The sequence below is a fragment of the Alternaria novae-zelandiae genome (genome assembly GCF_023758075.1).
Source record: "Alternaria novae-zelandiae strain BMP 2774 chromosome Unknown scaffold_1, whole genome shotgun sequence".
Taxonomy (NCBI): Eukaryota; Fungi; Ascomycota; class Dothideomycetes; order Pleosporales; family Pleosporaceae; genus Alternaria; species Alternaria novae-zelandiae.
The window spans coordinates 3213801-3228670 of NW_026056961.1; the positions used below are offsets into that span (position 1 = coordinate 3213801).

General features: G+C 52.4%; 4 protein-coding genes across 4 annotated transcripts; 2 read left to right on the forward strand and 2 right to left on the reverse strand.

Annotated features, from left to right (window-relative positions):
• Positions 1 to 599: 599 nt before the first annotated feature.
• On the forward strand, positions 600 to 1337 carry J4E88_001045 (uncharacterized protein; the record flags this gene model as incomplete). The annotated part of the gene is made up of 3 exons (XM_049394717.1): positions 600 to 603; positions 628 to 1154; positions 1242 to 1337. 3 exons carry the CDS (start codon positions 600 to 602, stop codon positions 1335 to 1337), a joined length of 627 nt encoding a protein of 208 aa, XP_049260546.1.
• Positions 1338 to 2044: 707 nt separating this feature from the next.
• On the reverse strand, positions 2045 to 3981 carry J4E88_001046 (uncharacterized protein; the record flags this gene model as incomplete). The annotated part of the gene is made up of 3 exons (XM_049394718.1): positions 2045 to 3396; positions 3451 to 3713; positions 3974 to 3981. The coding sequence occupies 3 exons, from the start codon at positions 3979 to 3981 to the stop codon at positions 2045 to 2047; spliced, it is 1623 nt and encodes a 540-aa protein (XP_049260547.1).
• A 1802-nt stretch (positions 3982 to 5783) lies between these two features.
• J4E88_001047 (uncharacterized protein) lies at positions 5784 to 8788 on the reverse strand (the record flags this gene model as incomplete). Its single annotated transcript, XM_049394719.1, has 7 exons — positions 5784 to 6167; positions 6213 to 7191; positions 7239 to 7414; positions 7461 to 7957; positions 8001 to 8386; positions 8435 to 8562; positions 8612 to 8788. The coding sequence occupies 7 exons, from the start codon at positions 8786 to 8788 to the stop codon at positions 5784 to 5786; spliced, it is 2727 nt and encodes a 908-aa protein (XP_049260548.1).
• A 931-nt stretch (positions 8789 to 9719) lies between these two features.
• On the forward strand, positions 9720 to 11440 carry J4E88_001048 (uncharacterized protein; the record flags this gene model as incomplete). The annotated part of the gene is made up of 4 exons (XM_049394720.1): positions 9720 to 9884; positions 10176 to 10433; positions 10741 to 10812; positions 10859 to 11440. The coding sequence occupies 4 exons, from the start codon at positions 9720 to 9722 to the stop codon at positions 11438 to 11440; spliced, it is 1077 nt and encodes a 358-aa protein (XP_049260549.1).
• Positions 11441 to 14870: the final 3430 nt, after the last annotated feature.

The window sequence follows — 14870 nt, forward strand, 5'->3', positions numbered from 1 at the left end:
CCATGCCGCTTCAGCCACTATCAAGGCTGAGCAGTTTCGAAAGATCTCGCCGCGCCACTTTTCGCCATCGGTATCCTGGAAGCAAAGATACATATGACATACATGTTTTACACAACGACGTCGATGCATGAACAGAAACACCGAATACCCGTCACGACACCTCACCCGCAATCCCCGTTCCTGGTCATGAAGTCATCCGAATCGAGAAGGTAGAGAAGATCTCTACCCACTCCAGACGGTGACAGCCGTTAGGCCATGTGACGATCGAGGCGCCTACAGGATAGACGGCCACGATTATGACTTAGTGCTCCGAAGCGGATGCAGGTTCCGTCCTATTCGGTGTAGAGGTGCAGACTGGGGATCGGCGAGTGAAACGCGCTAAGAATGTCTGCCGAGGTGAGGTGGGATCTATGGATAGTAGAGGGTGCTTTTTCCTATTACACACGGGTTGTCTATGGGGGGAGGGTGGATATATAAGGCAGAGAAGATCCGCTGTAATATTGACACCACCCTGACAATAAGATCATCGGCTCTACTTCTCTCACTGTCATACCTCATACATTCATTCAGAAACCCATACCCATCTTCAAACATCAACCATGCGTTTCTCCACCATCCTCCCCGCAGCCTCGCTACTCGCTCTCTCCACCGCCGCACCCGTCGACAACCTCTCCACCCGCGCCGCATGCTCCTCCTACACCATCATCAACACCCGTGGTACCGGCGAGATCCAAGGCGAATCCTCCGGCTTCCGCACCATGAACCGCAACATCCAGTCCGCAGTCTCAGGCGGCAAGATCTACAACACCGTTTACGCCGCCGGCTTCTCTCAGAACAGTGCCGCTGGTACCGCGGATATCGTCAACAAGGTTCAGTCTACACTCAGGACGAACCCGAGTGAGTGCTTTATCCTCGAGGGATACAGTCAGGGTGCTCAGGCGACTGTGAATGCCATGTCTCAGCTCACTGGCGCGAACTTCGATGCTGTCAAGGGTGTTTTCCTTATTGGTAACCCGGCGCATAAGAGTGGACTGTCATGCAACGTTGACAACAACGGCGGTACTACGACGAAGAACGTCAATGGTCTGTCTGCGGCGCTGAGCAGGGGCATTCCGGAGAACTGGCAGGGCAAGACGTTGGATGTGTGCATCTTTGTAAGTTATCCCTTGTTCCGTGAAAAGGGAAATGGCGGCTAACGATGATAACAGGGCGATGGTGTATGCGATACTACACACGGTCAGGGTATCAACGCTCAGCATCTTCAGTACCCCCGGGATACTCCCACACAGAACTTGGGTACCCAGTATGTTACTAAGCAGCTTGGTGGTAGTGCTTAGATGACTTGTAGCCTATGGCTATGTGCGCATTACATTTCGGCTTTGTTTTGTTCCGTTTTGTGAGTGGGTGATTCGGCTATGACTTTCATGTATATATATCTATGAGAATGAATTTGTAACAGAAGCTTTCTACAAATTGCCAGCATGAGTGAGAGTATGCCAGAGATCTGTCTCTAATGGAAGTATCAGTGTTGCTCAGACTGATCGTTGTTGCGCACTCCCAATACAGTACAAACAAGCACTCCTGCCGGTTAAACTTCGCCTGACAGCAGTAAGCACTAGCAACTACCGTACACTACATCCACGTTAACCCCCGGCCCACCTACTCTCACGATCGCGAGGAATAGACTTTGTTTTTTTCGGCCCTACAAACGGTGAGAACCAAGGGTATACATGGTAAACTTGGTGTCAGGCCACCTACATCACCATCACGACATTCGATTCGGTTGGAGACAGCTAGAACACCACTAGAAGCCTGATACCGGGCGCTAGTACCGTTGACGAGAGAAATGTAGGGCTGAAGAAGGGGGTATGCATGTTTGTTTGGATGGAGAAGTCGGGCAACATCGGCAGATGGGTTGTTCGTATACTCTTCCGACTCAAGCAACACACACGAGATATGCGATGACTATATCCGCCCATTAAATAATGGAAGGGATGAGAAAGACGTTGTATACTCTTCTTACAGCTCTCTCGGTACGGACAGCTTACAAGACCCTGAAGACGGGATATTCATCCCCCACCTCCAGCGGAATCTTGTTGTAATACACTTGACTTGCCTCTCCCTCTGGTTCCAACAGCGTGAAAGCATATCCGGCATTCTTTTGCTTGGTATCAACGTAGAAACCGCCAGCCGGTATTGTGACTGCTCGCTGCGTTGCATTGGTCGTGACTGTGGTACCGGCAATGCCCTCGAATTTCGTTTCTGCGAGCTTAGCCTTTGTTACTACGAGCGCTTCGACAGTTCCGACAAAGTCATCCTCCAGGACGTCGACGGTGACACCGAGGATGCGGAGACGCTCTGCTACATCGGCCCAGGCGCGTGAGAAGACGTAGGCTTTCGGTCGGGAGCGGGAGAGAGAGATGATGGAGGGATCGCTGTTTCGGGAACGGACTGGGACGTTGACAAGTGAGCCGGTTGATGCGTCGATGAATGGGACTGTCTTGTTGGTGATGCGCTGTTCGTAGGTTACAACGATCTCGTCTTTGCTCTCGATAAACGCTTTACGTCCGGCTTCGATGGTGCTGTATACATCGTCGAATTCGTCTACTGCTTTATTGAGAATCTTTTCTAGCACAATAACATGCGAAGCTACGCGTCGCTGGAAGTGCTGATCCGCGATAGCAATACCACGCGTCTCGACAAGGAAAGTCAGGGCCTGGTAGTTACCAGCACCCTTGTGATTCGCCGCGGCAAGCGCGTCAGGCTCTTCGATCGTTATCGTGCCATTAGCGACACTGGTGGTGAAGTATGGGAAGATCCTGAGTTCTTTGCTCTCGGCAACTGCGAAGATGTCGTCGACGAATTCCTGGTTCAACGCTCGGATACTAGGATTGACGTTCTGGTTCTTATTGGCGGACACTAAGAGATCCTGCGCGCGGATAAACTTTTCCGCTACCAAGTTGCCGCCTGTGTACTCGTGATCGTCGATGAAGATATGAGGGTCGAACTCAGACTGCAGCTTTCTGATCGCTCGTGTCTGCTGTCGCTCTAGCACCGCATGATCGCGGTTTGGATCGTAGTTGGAAGCCAGTTGTCGCTGTAGGTACTCGACGCCATCGACGTTGTAACGCGGGATGATCATAACATCTATCTTCTCAAGGACCTTGGCGCTCCATTGAGAGTCCTGCGCAAACTTTCCGAGCAGTGCAAGCACCCCTTCGTCGCCCGCAGGTTCATTCCCATGTTGGCCTCCTTGGATCCAGACGCGTAGTTTCTTACTGCTTTCCTTGCCATTTGTCAATGTAACGTAGGGTATCGCGCGATCTTCCTCGGATCTCAGTTCGCTGTTGTAGGTGATCCATCCGTTGCGCTGAGTAAGGCCTTTAACGAAGGTCTCTGCTGAAAGTTAGCAATCCCAGCAATTCAGATATTGTGGCCTTCGGGAAATACCCAGATCACGCTGTGGAGTCGGTCCAGATGTGCCGTTCGCAAATGTCGCTGGTACGTTCTCCGGATTTATGAAAGCCGGCGACAACAGTTGAATGCCATCGACGTCGGGAAAATTGGCCGCCACTTGTGGTGCATCGACAATTACCGGTCGTATGTTGCTGGCATATCGATCTGCGATAGCGGTAGTAGCGTAGAGTGGAAGTACAGCTAAGACTGTCTTGTATGAGGCCCTCATGATGATCGATGCGTTCACAGTCTTCGTCCTCCGGTGTTCGAGGCTAATGACCTAGCAGATGGTTTGAGAGGTACTGCGAGATACATCACTCGCAGAAACTTGGGCGATGCATATTTATACGTCAGTCTTTGACACCTTTCCGGTAAGTCGTGATGTGTATGCACAAGCACGTTATCAGGCATGGACTAGGAGCGGATGTCTGCATCCATGGAGACATCGCAGCCATCTTAACGTCTTTTCAGCTGCTAAGGTCTTGGTACAACATCGAGCTTCCTTTCGCGGTATAACCTCAACATGACGTGAGTGGGGACGAACGGCAGTCGCGAGAGCGGAGAGGAAGAACGCCTGGCGCTTTCCTCCGCTCCCGAGCTGTCGGGGCTTGGCAGATGGCGTCATGCAGATCTATCGGCATCAACCCGACGATGCGATCACGCCAACACAACTCAATCGTAGAACATCGAGCGTCCAACATCGGATTCCTTCTACAGCTTTATAATCACCAAACATCCCACCATCTCCAACCCTCAATCGACCTCAAGCGGCGGCGTTCCCAAGACATTAACAAACCTCCCACTCCTCTCCACCTCCATAACCCACTGCCTCCAAGGCTTAAACACAATCCAGCGATTCATCTCATTCGTCGCTTTTCTCTCCTCTCCATTCAGATATCTCACATTCCCGCCCTGAGCCCCCGCCAACAACAGCGCCTTCGTCTGCACTCTTGCATTACTCGCCGCGTAATACGCAAAATCCGTGACCTGCTCTATCCCGTCGCCAACAGTTACAAAGCCATGCCTATACATCAGAACAACATATCAGCAGATGAATCACCATACGTTCATCGCCTAGAAGAACACTTACCCGCGCATCAAAACCATCGTATATAAAGGCTCCGTACCCCTCGTCTCATTCCTCCCAAACCTCTCCGCCAGCGCCCCACCCAACCTCACACTATTAACAAGCATATCCCTCGGCTCCCCCTCCTCATACACATCCCGAACATCAAAATTCGGTACCTCCCCGCCTAGAAATCCAGCCATATGGTACACAGGCTGCATCCCTCGCATCCCCTTTCCCTTTCCCTCTCCATCTCCATTTTCATTTCCATCGCCAGCATAATCTAAAACAGTGTACGGAATCACATCCTCACAATGACTATGCACAACCGCCTGCACATCCGGATACCGCTTTAGAATCTCACTGTGGATATAGCGTTCCGCATATCCACCCGTAGTACCGGGTAAGGGCGTACCGTCGGCGATGTGGTATTCGCCGATGTCAGCGGGGGAGGAGACGGTCGCTGGGCCTGTTTTGTTGATGGTAATTTAGTGTACGGGGTCTTTGATAGTGAGAGCGTGATAGTGAGAGCGTGGAGATGGAGTAAACCTACCGATTTGCAGCGCAATGAAGAAAGTGGTGTTTGTGTTTGGATTGCGGACGCTGATGTGGCCGAAGGGGTCGAGGACGGCGTGGTGGGAGAGGATGTGGTTTGCGGTTATGAGGCTGGAGAGGAGGGCTGTTGTGTTCTTCATTGTGTGTTGGTTTGACGAGATTTGGAGAAGGGTTGAGGTCAAGTAAGGTGGCTGAGAGCGGAAGGGTGTTGAATGGAACAGAATGATCAGCACAGGGATTGTTGGTAGATATCCTGATATGTCTGGGTGGACGTACGTCAAGTAGGTAAGCATCATCGTACAGCGAGGATCTCCGGATTATGATCCGTTGAGCGATGGTAGTGGCAGCCTATGGGCGATCTTGCAGAAGGCTACCAAGACGTGATAACCGCACATGCACGACGATTGGAGAGCTTGCTTTTGCTACACAGCTGTGTTATTACAAAGATGTATTTGCTTGGAGATACAACATTATTCTACACGGCTACGAAATTCATAATTAGATGCATACACAGAGATACATCCGATGGTGAGAAGTGGTATATAGCGAAGCACGCAAGATCGTGCTGGAGTCGGGTGGTAACATCCGTTCCTAGATGAGAGGGAATGCTCTGCTGGCTTTGAAGTGTCAAAACGTAATAGTCGATGTCGTGAAACACCATTGTCGGGACGGCAAGCTCCATCCGATCGGCTGCGAATAAGCTTCATCATCGACCGCCATTCATAGCGCCTTGGTTGAACTCGCTTGTTCCATGGCCAGTGTTATTCGAGAAATCCGGAAGTACACCGTTCATGCTGATGCCGTCCTCATAGCCCGAGAAGCCACCAGTCATATCCGCCCAATCCCATTCCAGTGTCATTGGCATCTTCCATAGATCCTGTGGAACGTTGTTCAGCGTCTGGTCGAACTGGCCCATGCCGGCCATGGCATTGATGTTTGCGTTGACGCCATTTATGTCACCGCCTGTTGTCATTGGTAGGCTTTGCGATTGCTGAAGCATTTGCGCGGTGATTCCTGGTGAGCCGTATTGGCTCATTTGGATGTTAGGTTGCAAGGAATCGTGTGTGAAGTTCGGTGAGAAGGGGAAGGGCTGTGTACGTTAGCTTTGGTCTAGTACAATAGCGGTGTAGCTTACCTCGTTGAACCCATGGAAGTCTGGATTGAAGATCATTCCCTCTTGGGCGGGGGGATTTTGTGGGGTCGTAACTTGCTGGGGTGGGGATTGTGGGTTACGACCTGTTGAAAGGAGCTCAGCCGCGGTTGCTTCGATCTGAGCATCCTGTTCGCTGTCACCCTGTTTCCTCTTCCGCCGCGATGCGTGTTCGCGATCTGCCTTCTCCAGCACGATAGTAGCAATGCGCTCAAACTCAGCGCAAACTGTGCACATGCGCTTAACACTGCCACTACCTTGGTCGTCGTTGAGCATGTTGAGGAAATTGACGACCAGCTTCATGAGCTTGAGATCTGACCGTGATCGCGTGTCTTGTGGATTTTGTAGAATGTTGGCGAAGAGCGTGACCAGAGCGGTGACTGGGAAGTAGATCACTAGCCAGACACACGACAAGTCACCTTTAGGTATGTACTTCAGGAGATGTATCGAAGCTCGAGCGGCTTGGACACACAATTGGGCGGACATGAAGACTCTGGGGTTCAGAGGGCGAGCGTTGAGACCTTGTATCGCGAAGTTGGATAATCGACTGGTCCAGTATCCGTGATGCACGCTCATGCGGTGGATAGTGGTCAAGCAGTTGTAGTATCCGAGATGTAGCACTGCGACCTGAAGGATGAGCGGGGTGTGCGATGCCTTGATGTCGTGCTCTGGTCTGAATTCCAGTGGTATGTCGTCTTTCCAGGCTTCCAACTCTTTGTCGAGTTCGCCAATAGTATTGAGTAGCTCGCCATCGGTCTGCTTTGATGCCTTTACAGAATAGAGGCCCTTGTAGACTTTGCTTTGGATCACGGAGAAGGTGCACATGAGACGGAACAGGTTCATGGTGCCCTTTCCATCGGCGAGCGGGATGTTGCCGATATTGTCCGGTGGAGTCTCGCTGGGTAGCTCGACGTTCATATCGTCATCATCTTGTACGGGTGGTCTGCCAGACCGTAGACAGATGCTTGTGGGGGTTAGTCTGTGTATACTGGTAGAAGATTACAAACTCACTCTTTATCCAGCATGTAGGCAATCCAGAATACACGCCTTCGTTGCTCGACCTCGGCGGCGTTGAGACTGAAGTTGGCACCCTTCTTGTGGAGACCAATACTATGCGCAAGTCGCATGGCGGTGGCAACGAAGAAGTAGGTTGGTTGTGGATTCGGCGTTCCTAGGAGGAAGAGACCCTGAAATCATTAGATGAGAACATCCTCAAAGTCCGTCATTACATACCACTCCCAGCAAAGCCTGGACACTGAGAAGATCGGTGTTGCGCATGGTGAGCTCTACCATGACACTCATCGCATTCTTCAGGTACTGCCACGCCTTTTCGTCTTCTTCTGCTGGTACCAGATTGCTCATGACGCGCAATCGGTGTGCGAAAGCCAGAGCGACATTCAGACTGGCCCACCAGCCGGATCCTTCGTATGGGTCTTTCGAGTAGTGCTTATCGACCAGATGCATAAAGGTTGGTTCGTGGAACAGCGGGAACATGCAGTTGAAGTTCTCGAAGTAGTCCTTAAGTAAAGACAGGGCCTCATGCTTGGGCGGTAGTTGTTTGTAGACGCGGCGCTTGAAGATGTCCTGGAAGACGTCGGGCCGCCATTGGATCCACTTGTTGTCCTCGACGGCGGCTGTGGAGATCATGTCGCGGAAGGAGTTGTCGCCAGTCTTTTCGTTGACCCATTGTATGCCTTTGGGCGAGAAGATGGAGAAACCGGAGGAAGAACCTGGGATTGTTAGCGGTGAAGACGACGGATATGGAGGACATACCGATATATCTGGTCTCTCCACAGTTGTTTGTCACCAAGGAACACATCATCTCGGCAAGCGCGTCCTCTTCCTTGTCTTTGTCCTTGGTGGTGTCCATCTCTTCTTGGGGCTCTGGTGAGGCGGTGCCGCTCCTCGGACTGGGGAGAGCTGGCTGGGCCGGTGTGCCATTGGCGGTCGAGTGGCCTGTTGTGGGCGGTGCCATGGAGGCTCGTCTGTCGTCGATGCTATTCCGGGGTGTAGCGGATCGGCCGGCTCGTGCCTCCAGCCGACGCTCGAGTGTGGCCAGGTCGGTGCTGCCATCGTCGTCTTCGGGCAGGACGCCAGAGAGGCGCATCAGCGACTCCATGCGCGCCAGTCGGTTCTCCAGACCCTCGATGTACTTGGCGCTGTGCACGGTCAGTATGCCATGTGCGCAACACCTCAGTCGCACCTACCCCTTTGGCGGCTGGCGCTTCTTCTCGACCTGGGTGAAGATGCACTCGGTCTTGTAGTTCTGGCAGTGGGTGCACGAGGGCATCTTGCCGTCGCACTTGATCTTCTTCTTCCGGCACATGTCGCACGCCTGCATCCTGTCAGCATGCCGTCGTCACCCGCATCTCCGCGCGCTGTACCCGTGCGATGCGCCGCCGCTTGGGGTCGCTGTCGTTGTGGTCGTCGTCGTCGAGGTTGAACATGTTGCCCGGCGGCATCTGCGACGGGTCGTAGGTGCCGCTGCCGAACAGACGCGGCGGCGGAGGGTTCATCATGGGCGGGCCGGTGGCATAGAAGCCGTTGGGAGGGGGGTTCATGGTGTATTAGGAGCGCTATGTCGTCAGTCGTGAGGTCGTCGGGCAATTGGGCCCTCGCGAGTATCCGGGGCCTGGTGGTGTTTTGTGAGGGCGGAGGGGTGTCGTGCTGGGGGTCTGGAGGTCTAGTGCTGAGCAGGGTGAAACGCTGCCGAGGATCGCATCTACAGGGCCCTGGGGGTGGGTGTCGCAGACTCGCCGAGTGTCGAATCGTGGCCGACGGTGAACGGGTGAGGCAGAAAGCTTGTTTGGCCTGTTGCAGATGCGCAACGCCCGCTAAAAACGGCAACACGAGGATGGCGGTAAGGGTGATTAGTCGTCTGGCAGCAGCTGAGACGACACCTGAGGCAGCTCTTCTCCGCGTCTACTACAATAACTACGGCCAGCCTAGAGAGCCGCGTCGTCCGTAGTTCGCGCGTCCAGCCCGCCTTAGTCAGACACGAGCCACGCCAGCTGGGCTGGAAACGGGCTAGCAGACATGACGTTGCGATATTGCTTCTCCCACGCGTTTGGCAGGTGAAGAACTTTATACGCCCTAGCACCAACTCATTTCTTTGACATTGAAAGACCACTCTAGATCTCACAAGTTTATAAGCTTAAGACAACATAATTCTGCAGCCTAGGCCTCACAACTCCAAGGCTCGTAAGCGCCTACCAAAATAGTACGTCAGCATTCCTGGTCCCTTCCGCTTACAACGCTCGCGTACCTGTCGCTTGCCGGGATGCGCTATGGGCACACCGCTACCAAGAGACACATGCCGAGCGGCAGCCACACGACAACGTCGTCCACCCTGCTGCGCCACCACTCCCGTCGCATCCTCGCATCTCCGCCCCTCCTGACATTCCACCTGCCTGACACTCCACCTGGACCTCTCCAGGGCTGACTAACTTTCCAGATCGAGGCTTGTTCCCACCCGGCTTGCAACTACCCGCCATGGCACCAATGACGGTCGAAGAGCTGCAGCAACATCCCGAATTCAACCACACCATCTGGGATCTCAAACCAGAAAAGAAAGGCAAGGCCGTTGTGGCCAAAGACCGTGGCGGTCCCCTTAACATCGCTTACGAGGTCCACGGCCATGGCGACAGACACCTCGTGGTAAGTCGCCCCACTTTCGGTATTAATATCTGCTCCAACATGATGCGCTGCATATCACGCCAAAGAAAGCTTGTTCTTGACCGGGATGCATTTGTAATGTTCCTCTTCTACCAATCCACGGGTACCGGCACCCTGTCACCGTTTCGTTTCAGTCACAATGACCGTCTCAACTCGTCTGCGTCGTGTCTCAGGTTGTCCAACTCGCACACTTATACATTTCACTCTATAGCCGCTTCCGGCATCTTCCGTACACATCGTTATCGTGAAGACTCAACGACTGACGCTATGTAGTGGGTTATGGGCCTTGGTGGCATGAAGTATGCATGGCAGCGCCAGACGAAAGACTTCGCCCACAACAAAGGCGATCAGTACTCGTCGCTGGTGACTGACAATCGGGGAATCGGCGACTCCGACAAGCCCACGTCGAGATACTCCACCTCTGCCATGGCTCAAGACCTGGTCGAAGTGCTCGACCACATCGGCTGGACCGGCAAGCGTGAACTGCACGTCATTGGCATAAGCATGGGTGGAATGATAGCTCAGGAGATTGTAAGTCCACAATATCTTTATCGTCATGATCTTCGACTCGGAAGCTACACGTTCCGTTATTGAACACAAATCCTCGACATGTAGTCGCCAGAAACATTTCTCTGGACTTCTGACACCCAGCATCATCCTGTAATCTCATCGGCGCTTTCATCTTCCGCTCCGCTCGATTGACCCCACCCCCACGTGTTCGATAGTAGAGCACATATGATCTCCGGTTGTGTATGTCGATCGTGGGGGATGCGGCGGAATTGCCTATTGCGGACAATATTCATGCTTTCGAAATGCATTCTCGCTAACAAACATCTAGGCTATGTTAATACCGGAGCGGATATGCACACTGTCGCTAGTATCAACAGCCGCACAACTGTTCCGAACAACCGTACGTAGCACTACATCCCATACCCTTCGTCGACTCACACCTCCAGGGTTTCCTCGAAAATCTCATTAATCGCGCCAACCTCTTCATCCCGAAGTCTCTTGATGCCCAAATCGAAGGCGTGAAGAAGAATCTCTACACCCAGCAATGGCTCGACTCGCCCGACACGCTCGAACCCGTTGTCCAAGCCTTCCCCACAAACGGCGACCGCTTCGCCGCCAACGAACTCTGGAAACGGCAACACCCCCAATACTTTGGCAAGGCGGGCTTCATGCTACAAGCCATTGCCGCGGGATGGCATCACAAGAGCCCGGAGCAACTCCAACAGATCGCGAAGACGGTCGGCAAGAACAGAATCATGGTCGTCCACGGGACTAAGGATCGTATGCTGACGTTCCCTCTGGGCGTTGTGCTTTGGCGGGGATTGGAGAAGGGCGAGGGTGTAACGGGTAAAGAGAATTGGTTAGGTGTTGAAGAGGAAGACGATGTTTGGCAACAAGGTGAAATTGAGAAGCATTTTATCAAGGGTCAGGGGCACGTGCTGCCTGCGGAGATGAGGCAAGAGTTTAATGGATGGATTGAAGGGCTTGTTGAGAGGGGGATTAGGCTGAATCGAGAGGAGGGTTTGTAAAAGTACTGCCAAATACTATTGTTGCATCATCTCTTGTCACAGTAAACACGCATATAACTGTCTTCCGCCCTGCAATTGTCTCGTGGGATAAGTGAACCAAGTTACCAATTCCTGCGAAAGAATCGGCATTGCGACCCACAAATAACCGGCAACACCATATACAACAGTTTAAAACATACTCGATTGACATTTGATCGATTACATCGCATGCCGTACGTCCCGACCAGGACCTCGGCACATGAATGGCTGGGCGGGGTATGCCGACATCACCACTCGGCATCACCACTCCGTTGTATCTTTTCCATCAACATTACAGTTTGGAAGCGCATAAAACGACAGAATTGCTATAATATAATCAAACAGACATGGCGCCACCGACGAACCACCCACCGGTGGTCTTGTTCGGCTACGACTGTGAGCACATCCCCATCAATCACATACTCCACACAAACTGACCACAGCACAGCAAGTCCATTTACGAACAAAGTCCGTTTAGCCCTCCGCATCAAACAAATACCCTTCTGTAAGCCAGCACGATCTCCATAGCAATCATCCTATCCTCCCACCATCCCCTCACCACCAACCCCCCACTAACGCCCACACCACCCAGCATACATCCCCGTCCCCTCAATGCTCCCCCGCCCCCTCATAACCTCCACATTCGGCCTTCAATACCGCCGCATCCCCATCTTAGCAATCGGACGACACATCTACTGCGACACCTCGCTCATCATCGAAGCTTTGGAGCACTTCTTCCCTGCAGATCAGGGCTGGGGTACTGTGTATCCGGAAGCAAAGGGGTTGGGAGGGGGAGAGTGGGCGTATCGCGCGATGGCGAGGGGGTTTGCGGGGTTTTGGACGGATGTAAGTAGTGGTTCTGTCTTGATTGGAAGAGAGGAGGGGAAGAGGGGAGGTGTTGGTGTGGTATGGTGTGCTGTGCTAAGTTGACGACAGAAACCGTTGTTCAGAACGACCACAGGTTTCATACCGCCATCAGTTTGGTCCTCGGATTTCGGTAAAGACCGCGCCCAACTAATCGGGCACCCCATCCAACCCGAAAAGCTCCAAGCCAAGATCCCCGACAACCTTTCCCTTCTGGATATGCACCTCTCGATGCTGGAACCGATGTTTTCGTCTGGGACGTGGGCAATGCCGACGCAGACGCCGAGTTTGGCGGATTTGAGCTTGTATTATCAGTTACGGTGGGGTATGGATATTGGGGCTGGGAGGGGGATTGGGGATCTCAGTGGAGGTGGGGCGAGGGATACGGATGGGGAGGAGGATATTGTGGGGCAGGTGTTTAATGCGGAGAGGTTTCCGGGGTTGATGAGGTGGTTCAAGGAGTTTGAGCGGTATATTGATGGGCTGCCTGATAGGCAGGTAACGGTGCAGGAAGGCGATGTGCAGTGGAAGGATGAGCTTCGGCGGACGCCTTTACTAGGCGAGGAGGAGCTGCTTGTTCCTACGGCGGTTGCGCCGCATGAGGTGCTTGATACTCGGAGAAGTATGGTACCGGGAGTGGGTGTGAGTGTTGTGCCAGATGATACTGGGCGCGGCAACCCAACGAAGGGTATGTTGGTCAAGATTGGAAGCGAAGAGGTCGTCATCAAGCCGGATGAGAAAGCTGAGTTGGATGTTAGAATACATTTCCCGCGTCTGGGGTTCATTGTGAAGGTTCTGAAGGGAAGTAAGATGTAGTTCGGTCGACGCCTACACCAGTGTTAAGTCCCATAGTCTTTGTCTTATTCCGGCTAAGGCTAAAGCCTCGAGTTATAGCAAACCAGAAACACTATAACCATCGCCGGCAAATTAGGTCGTTGTCACGTCTTCGCATCCCTCGTCATGAAACAAGCGAAGGCATGATGCTGGCGAGGAGAGCTATCAAATGCTAAGATGCAGACCCCAGAATACAGAAGCTACATGCACATTTCAGTTTAATGGGACTCATGACTCGCGACATGTTCGAAGTCTTTGGCGTGATTTCAGCAAACTAGCTTTTGGACTTCGTGGTTTGTACCAAGAATAAGAGGACCGGTACTATGACATAGTCTAAGTAGTAATCAACGCCTGTCTTCGATCTTGTTATTCACAGCCCCGTCTGCGCTTTTATGACGAGAACAATGATCAGAATAGCTACACCCACAACAATGATCATAGACATAGCTATAGCTATGCCATGTCTTGACGAATGTATCTTCTCCTCAATGTAGAGACCCCAATGATTAGCTATGCCATGTCCTGACGAAGAAAGCTTCTTCTCGATGTAGAGACCCCAATACGTAACATCACCTCCTGGAATGGCCGTGAGAAGCACTGAGGATCTCCGTTTCGGAAGCTGGTCAAAGATTGCTTTTTGACCGGTTGCAATTGCGTCAGGATCGAGAAAATCTTGCTTCAACATGTTGGGACCAAGAACCGGCATCAGCAGCCGATTCGAAGATCTTGGAGCTGGGTCGCAAATGTATTCCTTGTCGTTTCCGACCATTGTCTCTGGCGGAAGACAAATACAGTAAAATCCGTTCTCTGGATGGTAACGCTTATCGGTCGTGATCTTACATGCACTTTGATGTGTGCAGACGACCGGGTTGTTGTTGGAATCGAACGTGATCTGGCAAACAGTCAGTCTTGAAATATGCAGCAGGCCGTTTGGAAGCTTACCTTGGCTAAACTTATGGCTTTGATGCCTTTGGGAATGAATCGATTCTGGAAGATAGATAGCCGCTTTCGGAGGTGATGGATGAGTTCACGATCGTCGTTAATGTCTCGTAGATCCTCATACGTCCACGTCAGATTGATCGTATCGTTCACACAGACGAGCAGGCGAAGGGGCTCTTCTTCAGGACCTCTAATCTCGCGTTCAGAGGCCGCCACAGCATTGACTAGGCCGGACGTGCCAGAGCGAGTCTGCAACCCGTGTGTTCCCCGCTGAGCTTCTGAGTCTGTCGTCCTTTTATCTCCACCCCGACGATGTAATATGTGCAGCATACGTTCGGAAAGTTTGAAGGTTGTTTCTGTAGCGGTATGTGCAGGTTTTGAACGCTCATAACGCGCTTGCAGCATCTTTACGAGGTCCCACCTCGCGCCAGGGTCTATCTCAACGTATATGTCATGTATACGCTTCTGCCGCTGAGCTAAACGTCAATGTATTGCACGAAGAATCGCGAAACAAACTTACGGACGTCCAATACACGGAGAATTCCCCTCCAGGCACTGTAGGCTCAAACAGGTTTATGTCCGGTGGTAGTGCAACCGCTTTGCCTCCAGATATCTTTAATGGTTCGAGAGGATCTGGAGCTGTCTGGACAACCGGTGTAACATGGTCTATAACGTTGAACGAAGCATAATCTCCAACTTCGACATTTGCAACGTCACTGTTGACAGCCCTGAGCCCCCGCGTAAAGTCTCGATTTCGGGTAATGAAGAGAATCGA